The sequence below is a fragment of the Maniola hyperantus genome, chromosome 19 (genome assembly GCF_902806685.2).
Source record: "Maniola hyperantus chromosome 19, iAphHyp1.2, whole genome shotgun sequence".
Taxonomy (NCBI): Eukaryota; Metazoa; Arthropoda; class Insecta; order Lepidoptera; family Nymphalidae; genus Maniola; species Maniola hyperantus.
Window position 1 is genome coordinate 7473583 of NC_048554.1, and position 9165 is coordinate 7482747.

At 36.6% G+C, this 9165-nt stretch overlaps 1 protein-coding gene across 2 annotated transcripts in view; it reads left to right on the forward strand.

Annotated features, from left to right (window-relative positions):
* The window catches only part of LOC117990960 (cytochrome b5 reductase 4), an 80686-nt gene extending 71868 nt beyond the window's left edge, over nt 1–8818 (forward strand). For both annotated transcript variants that reach the window (XM_034978463.2, XM_034978465.2), the window contains 3 exons: nt 1733–1833; nt 1951–2040; nt 2700–8818. In XM_034978463.2, the coding sequence (XP_034834354.1) occupies nt 1733–1833; nt 1951–2040; nt 2700–2928 (420 nt within the window). In that variant the 3' untranslated portion in view covers nt 2929–8818. The remainder of the gene's footprint in view (nt 1–1732; nt 1834–1950; nt 2041–2699) is intronic.
* Nucleotides 8819–9165: the final 347 nt, after the last annotated feature.

Here is a 9165-nt window from a genome sequence, read left to right on the forward strand (position 1 = left end):
GGTAAGAATCGCTTTTGTTAATGAACCGCAAAACTAACTTTGTTTGTAAAGGTTTATTGTTAATATAAGAAAAACTGACAGGTAGAGCGTTAGTTTTATTTTTTCTGTAAAATATCTATTTCAGATTTTTCGACTGGTAAACTTCGGAGATGAGGGGCAGGAACGATATTTTGCACGATAAATTAAAAACTATTATGAATAAAACTAAATCAAAATCTGTTTTAGAATTTACAGGTTTAGCCCTTTCATAATATGATAGCCTACTTGATATAGTAATCTTACTTTGAAAGTTGAAAATACTAATTATTTGTTCAATAACACATTTAATTTTTTTTGTGATGTAACCAAAAATTCAAGATTTTCGGATTTTTCCCTTTACTTGTACTGCAAATTTCATGATTCTAGGTCAACGGGAAGTATCCTATAGATTTTGATTCTCTTGCCTTGACAGACATGACAGACATGACAGACAGACAACTATAATAAGTGATCCTATAAGAATTCTTTTTTTTCTCTGAACATACGGAACCCTAAAAATATTTCTTCTAGTAGCGTACCTATCTATATTATTTGAAGTGTTCATAACAATATGTCAACGTAAATTGATGGAAAAGGGCGCCCTGGACCCTTCAACGTGATATTTCAATGTGATATTCAATATTTTTTCGGAATAAAAAATAATAAAATTCATACTAATGCGAAAGTTTATGATTTGTCTGTTTAACCGATTTTGTATTGAAAATTGAAAATTTGCTACATAGGCATAGCGTAGGCATCATACTCATTTCACTCACCCAAACTAGATTTCGTGACTCATTTTACGAGTATGTAGGTACAACTGTATGACCAAACTGGGCTTAAAAAATGTCCACTCGAATTTTACATCGTCATCATGAGTTTAATAAAAGACGCGCTTTTTCGAGCTTATCTTATAAATCCATCTAATAAGACGTCGTGGCCTTACTTGGATAAAGGAAATTCGTTTTACTCTGGTAGCTGAAATACCTAGACATCTTATATTTTTAAACATATTAGGAAGGTACTTAACCTTACTTATATACTTACTTATGTACTTATAACCTTACTTACTTAACCTAATACGTATACCTACCTTTTTTTATTCAGATACAAGTTAGCCCGTGACTGCAATCACAGGATTTTAAAAACCTATAAGTACCTATATCCACGCGGACGAAGTTGCAGGCATCGGCTAGTCTAAATATATAAAAGGAAAAGGTGACTGACTGACTGACTGATCTATCAACGCACAGGTCAAACTACTGGACGGATCAGGCTGAAATTTGGCATGCACATAGCTATTATGACGTAGGCATCCGCTAAGAAAGGATTTTTGAAAATTTAACTCCTGAGGGGGTGATATAGGGGTTTGAAATTTGCGTAGTCCACGCGGACAAAGTCGCGAGCATAAGCTAGTTATAAATAATTTAAAAAGATTATTTGACATAAGTAATAAACATGATTTTAACATGATTTTAATAAGATCTCTTCTTACAAAGATAGGACAGTTCACAGTACCTGTGGTTGGGAAAAAATGTAAACAGCGAATCAACAAATCAAAGGGCAGAATTTTGACGATTACGATAACGATGAATACGTTTTTCTTACACAAACCGGGGGGCTGCTGGTCCAAACACTACGACCTTTTAGATCTCATTTGGCGCTCTAAACCATTACGATTTGATACTACCTATTGTCCTTGTATTTGTTTCAGTTAAAACAAGTGAAAATCATTTACTTAATAGCGGCCGGCACCGGCATCACACCTATGTTAGGATTAATCAAGTTCATGCTCACTAGATCCAACCCAAGATGGTAAGTTCAAAACAATCTAAATATATAAAAGTGAAAGGTGACTGACTGACTGAACTATCAACGCACAGCTCAATCTACTGGACGGATCGTGCTGAAATTCTACCTATCTTATTTCAGCGAGCGTGTGCATTTGCTATTCTTTAACAAGACGGAGGAGGATATTCTCTTCAGAGAGCACTTCGAAGAAATAGCGAAGCAAGACGAGAGGTAAATAGTTACTTCCCTTTGAGTTTTCATTTCCATTGTTTTAGGAACTATGTAGATAGATATCTTATTAGTTACTACTAATAACTACATACTAACTACCGTGAAGCCTAGTGGTTAAGACGCCCGGCTATTCGGGAGGCCGGGTGTTCGATCGCAGGCACGCGCCTCTAACTTTTTGAAACTATGTGCGATTTAAGAAATTAAATATCACTTGCTTTAATAGTGAAGGAAAACATCGCGAGCCAACCTGCATGCCTGAGAGTCCTCCATAATAAGAAGTCTGCCAATTCGCACTGGCGAGTGTGGTGGATTTTGGCCTAAACTTCTTCTCGTTCTGGAAGGAGATCCGTGCTCAGGAATGGGCCGGTGATCGGTTGACCATGATGAAAAGAGCAAATTTTGCACCTTACAACACTGAGGGACTCATTGTACAGTACGCGGCAGAAAATAATGTATATCGACCTTTACAAGGAGATAGAGGATTTGTAGAGCATTGTCTCTGTCGTTGAGACCGACAAAACGTCATATGACAGAGAGAACGCTCTACAAAACCAAAAAGTCATTCTAAAGGCCGATGTACATTATTTTCTGCCGCGTACCATATTGAATTTTTGGTTTGAGTTTTCTTTCTAAACTTATCCTCTAAACTTCTCTTGCAGGTTAAACACAATCCACATATTGTCAACCCCCACTTCTTCCTGGACGGGATACGAAGGTCGAATAAAGAGTGAAATTCTTTCCAAAGTGATAACCAACGAATCCGTTTCCAGGGAAGAGAAACCACATTTTGCATGTGTGTGTGGCCCCACGGAATTCACGCACACCGCTATAGACTTGTTAAAATCGCTCGGTGTTAAAGAGGACTATGTGCACGCTTTCATAGGATAGACTGAATTTAAAAATTAATAAATGCTAAATCTACAATCAGAAACTATTCACAAACGTAGGCATATTGTATCTATAACCATCTACCGTCACACAGTTGTGTAATTATTAACATCTTTTAGATGTTTTTTTAAAATTAAACAAAAGCTATTATAATTTTGACCAATTTTGAATGACAAAATCTAAATAATGCATAGAATCAGTACTCTTATTATAACGCGAAAGTGTGTTTGTTTGTTGGTTTGTCCTTCAATCACGTCGCAACGGTGCAACGGATTCACGTGATTTTTTGCATGGGTATAGATAGAAGACTTGGAGAGTGACATAGACTTTTTATCCCGGAAAATCAAAGAGTTCCCACGGGATTTTTTAAAAACCTGATTCCACACGGACGAAGTCGCGGGCTTCAGCTAGTAATGAATAATTTTTACATGATGCCATAATATTTTAAGAAGGTAAGATGAGATGCTGGGTTCAATAAGTTTTGCACGCCATGCTTGGCACGATATGTGATTACAATACGCGGCCGAAAGTAATGTACATCGACCTTTAGAAGGAGATAGCAGATTTGTAGAGCCCTTGTCGTTGAGACCGACAAAACGTCATATAGGTACGAGTGACCGAGACAACGCTCTACAAATCCGAAATGTCATTCTAAAGGCCGCGTACTGTACCTAATTTAAAGACCGCATGTTATAGGTATACATGTACCATATTCAAACAAAATAAATGATTATGATGATGGTAAAACGGTCGCGAAAACTACCAAGTCAGTAATGATTGCATTTTTCTGTACCGAAAATTGGAATGCATCACGAGTCGGCTGCATCAGTACCTTTCCTGCCGTCCTACGCATCGCAGTGGCGCGTTATATGCGGCTGACTCGTGTCAAAGTTCCTACTGAAAAATGCGTTACGCGTTGAAAGCGCTGGGGAGCGCGCTACTAGGGCTACTTCTCTTAAATCACGGAACAAACTATTTTGTGCTATGTAAATACTATGAGATACTACTATGAGTTTTATTTTTAGGTTGCAACTTATCTTAGCGCTGATGATGATTCAGTAATTGAGAATTTGTATAAGTAGTTTTTATTATTACTACCTAAAGACACTAAAGTGCACGTATGTAAATATTTTGTAAGTTTGGTCTAGAATCTAATTCATAGAGTACTTAATTGAATGTACAAAAATATAGATATGTAATTTAGTTTTTAATTTTTATCTAATTTAATGTTAAGATTAAAAACGTCACCTAACTAGAACCATTGAAAATTTAATTAAAACGGTCCATATGTAAACTGTAAAAAAGATACCCTTACTTTTTGCCTAAAATTCACAATCTTTTTATAACCTAGACATACCTATTCGTGTGTATATAGGTTATCTTAAACAATTAGGTATTATGCGTACAAAATGACTTCTCACGCACCATTTTAACTTTGTGTCAATGAGGAAGTTTCCAGGCAACATTCGATAAAATTTTCAGATGGCGCTGAATACTACCACTACTAAAGATGAAAAATACATAATACCTATATCGATATGATCTATGCTATGATCTTTATTTTCATCTTTATCGTGAATTTTCACCAAAAAAACCAACAAAATACATCATCAATATCAATATCATCAATACTTATAATAAAACTGTAACAGGTCAAATTCTGTACATTGAAGATATTTTGAAAATTTTTTTTCGAGGTCACTCTATAATCGATACTGAACCCAAAACTGTTATTTTTTTCATTTTTGTCTGTCTGTCTGTCTGTATCACGGCCGCGCATCACGCTGAAACTACTGAATGGATTCCAATGAAACTTGGTACGATTTGAGGTCATACTATGAGGAAGAATATAGGATACTTTTTATCCCGAAATTCAGCATGGTTCCCGTAGGAGAGGGGATGAAAGTTAAAATGTATACTGAGTTGTAATTCATTAACGCGTAGTCCGATTTCATTCATTCTTTTTTTGTTAGAAAGGGGATATTTTAAAGATTTTTCCGTAAATATTTCAAGGTCATCGGTTTTTAACCGACTGTCAAAAAGGAGGTGGTTCTTTTTTCTACATCGATTTTTTCGAGGTTTCTGGACCGATTTGCAATTTTTTTTTTTAAATCAACAAAAAAGTTTTCGTGGTGGTCACATAAAAAATTCTGGATTCAACTCCTTAATCCTGATGCTGCAGGGTTACTGCCCGCCTGAGTTATCAAGATTCAGGAAGTGTTCATTGTGAATTCATATTGTAGGTACCAAGCAACGACTTTATTCTCAGACTTCAAGTCCCAACTCCTCAACCCTGATGATGTAGGGTACAGCACTCCTAAACTATAATGTTTCAGGAACTGCGGATGATGCAAAATGATTTTAGGTACCAAGCATAGGCTACATCATTGAACTTCGAATCCTAACTCCTCAATCCTGATGCTGCAAAGTACTAAAGTCCTAAATCGTGGGGATTTTAGAATTTCTGATAGTGAATTGATATTTTAGGTATCAAGCAATGGCTTCACGATGACACTCCCAGTCCGAAATACTCTAACCTGATGATGCAGGGTACAGCACTCCTAAACCATAAAGATTCAGGAACTGTTCCTGGTGAAATAATATTGTAAATGCCAAGCATAGACTATGTTATTGAATTCCAAGTCTCAACTCTTCAATCATCATCAGCCTGCGGACGTCCACTGTTGGACATAGGCCTTCCCTAAAGAGCGCCACCACACCCGGTCTTCAGCCTTCCTCGTCCAGCAACTTCCCGCCAGCCTCTTTATATCGTCGGTCCATCGTGCTGGAGGGCGTCCCACACTATGCTTGCCTACCTACGCGGTCTCCTCTCAAGGACTTTCCGGCTCCAACGGCCATCACCTCTACGACAGGCATGACCTGCCTTCTTTTATCCCGGAAAATAAAAGAGTTCCCATGGGCTTTTGAAAACCTACATCCACGCGGACGAAGTCGCAGGCATCAGCTAGTTAAACAATAAACATGAAACATTGGACATGTTTGACAGATCGTCAATTATGTGGCGAATTGTTCGTGTTTTGTTGACTTTTTCCACTTTTTCACATATTATTCGCGACAGGTCGACATGGCAATTTCGAATATCGAATATTCTCATTTTGAAAATCAAATAAATGAACTTTCAACTCAACACTTGAACTTGATTTGAATTGTGAAAGTGAATTAATTATTCATGTGGTCCTCTCCAAAAAATTATATGACAATGCCAAAACAGAGTGTTCAACGTGTTTTATGTAGGAAAATGTTTCTGCAGTGTAAACTCACGGTATACCTACTTAGTGGGCAACAAGTATATGAACAAAAATAATGCTGAATAATGGTGATATTGCAAAGATGCGCGATATAAGATAAACCTGGCGTGAGTAACGCTATTCGATAATGATGCAATCATCAGTTATTATCCTTAATCCAAGAATATTAGGCTAAGATCTATGGAACACCCTTACTTAAAGTTAAAAAGGCGGAAATCTTACTTGTTTTAACTGTCGTCCGAGCAAAGTCAAAGCTCCTTCTTAAGCTGAGATCTATAGTGTGACTTTGACTTTGCTCAGAGTTAAGTTTAAATTAAAACGTAACAGATTTATGTTAGAGATATAAAAAATATATATTATGTTCTATTAAATGTTAACTTAATAAATGTCCTTAAACTAGAACATAAAATCAAAGTGTGATAATAAAATAGTTTACTATAGATAAAAGAGAACAAAAATATGATAAATTATAAGCATATTCCATTTTTATAGTACTCGTAAATGTATCACAAAGCGTGAGGCATGGCACCAGCACAGCAACATAAAGGCTGAGATTTATAGAGCTACTTTGTTTTTACACAGACTGGGTTAAAACGAGACAGATTTATGTCAGGAGCCATCTAACTCTGTCTAAGTAAAGTCAAAGATCAATAGAGCATTGACAGACTGCTCAGACTTTACTTAGAGTTAAAAAGAGCGCATGCAGGCATGTGTCTGAAATAATTGCGTCTCGCTTTAACAGTGTCTTTAATCTGAGTAAAGTCTAAAATATGCTCTATAGATCTCAGCCTGACACAGAACGCAACTACGATTTTAAGACGCAGACCAGTCGGAAGTATGCACACGTTCCTACTGTTTCTTGTAAGAGATTCTAAGGCTATTACAATGCGAATGTGCGATCTTCGCAAGTTTGCGCGAATTTTACATTACGAGCGCAATCAGACATACTGATCTTGAATAGATGTCCTAATTGGCATTCGCGTTCTATCATCAGGCGCGAGCACGCGATGGTCGCATCGCGTGCTTATCCGCGCGATGATCGCGTAATCGCGTTGTATTATAACGACGCCTACGAGCAGAAATTGTATCTGATACCGTCGCGCCTCGCTGCCTTCACGCATTACTGTCCAAGCCTTAAACTGGGTATTCACTAAGTATGTTTGCTCATACATTTAATATGACGTACACACTATTCTGCTTCTCGTATCTGTAATTGCTTGAAAAGGACGTGTGACGTTGCACTTGTCTCCCTTATCTCAGTGGTTGCACGTGTTTGCAACATAGTGGATCATCATCATCATCATGATCAACCCATAGTCAGCCCACTACTGAGCACGGATCTCCTCTCAGAACGAGAAGGCCATAGTCTGCCACGCTGGCCTAGTGCAGATTGGCAGAATAGGGGATAGACGACATAGTGGGTACCCAGCTTTAAATTGTAAAAACATTGCTTACCTAAGTACGTTGTTGTGGTGTTTGTGTCGCTAGACATACAATCTGGCACGACGATTGGCCAAGCATAGTGCGGTTCGAGCAGTGCGCAACTAAAGAAGTTACTAACCTATTAAAAATTCTTAAGTACCTACGTAGCGCGATCTTCGTACCGAATAAGTAAATGATAAGTATACGACTCGGAATACCTTTCTGTGACATCACGGAACACCACAACACAGTAATGTGTTTGCGGCTTTAATTTTAGTTCAGTGTTTAGAAACTCATTGAATTAACTTAAATCACTCTAGAAGTTACTTACTATTTGGAAAATCCATCCACATAATATTTTTATCTAAGTATGTATGTACCTATTTCTAAATTATTTTTGTAAATCTTACACTGTTAAGAAATAGTTTTTGATGAGGTTAAATTGCTTTCTAATTCTGCAGAGAAAGGGATTGGTTCGTCTTACAGATTTAATTTACGTTAAGATTTTGTATAGTGCACCTCGACACGAAAATTTATGTACATAATGAGTACCAGTAATTGTTACAGTAATTGTTTCCTAATAATTTCCCGTGCACCCATAGACAATAGAATATGTCTCGGGTACCAGATTTTTTATTTATTTAGGTATTATTTAGTGATACTTAATTTTTAAAATGTTATCGTTTTTATATCTTTAAATAGTTACTAAACGTTTTATTTATAACTCCCGTGTACAGGGCACTAGATTTTTTTTAAATATTTGTGATAAAAGTTACCAAGAGGTACCAATGCGCAATGGTGCTAATTTGGTTGAACATTAGACCAACAGATCTACATGTGCTACAGATCCTTCACAAGTATTCCGTTGCAGAAAATATATAAATACTTAAGCACTGGTTTGTGTACAACCAATTAGCGCAAAATCTCAATAACTAACGTCGACGAAATACGTGAGTAAAGCCGTTTTATCATAAATGTATAATGGACATCGCTCACGATAGTCTAAACGCTAAAATTTCAATTATTATTTATTAATTCTTAGAGGCATTTTATTTACAAATTTATCATTACGATGTAAATAGCTATTACTTAATAATGTTAAAAGTGCCTACATTCCAGGTGAAATTGAACTAATTAAATTGGTTTTCGTATTGAGTTGTGAATTGTAACATAACAATAAATTATATAATGATATTGTACATTCTGATGTTTTATTCTTTATACCTTTTAATCGCCTCGTGGGGGTTTACGGCTGTGTCATTCTCCAAAATATGACATAGGTATCTATATCTCTTATATTACTTTTCGCCCTTCTAGAGAGAGAGCCAGCGCGTACCAGACCTTCGTTATTTTATGACCTAGACCTCTTCATTCCTTTTTTACAGCATGAAGTCGATATAGCTATAGACTATAGTAGTCAAGCACAAACTAGTCTTGCAATTAAGAAAAATATGTAGGTACATGATTTATTGTGCAGCCAGAAACCAGAATACCATAAATACAGCAAATCGCAACAATTGCGATTGTAGGCACCTATGTGAAAATT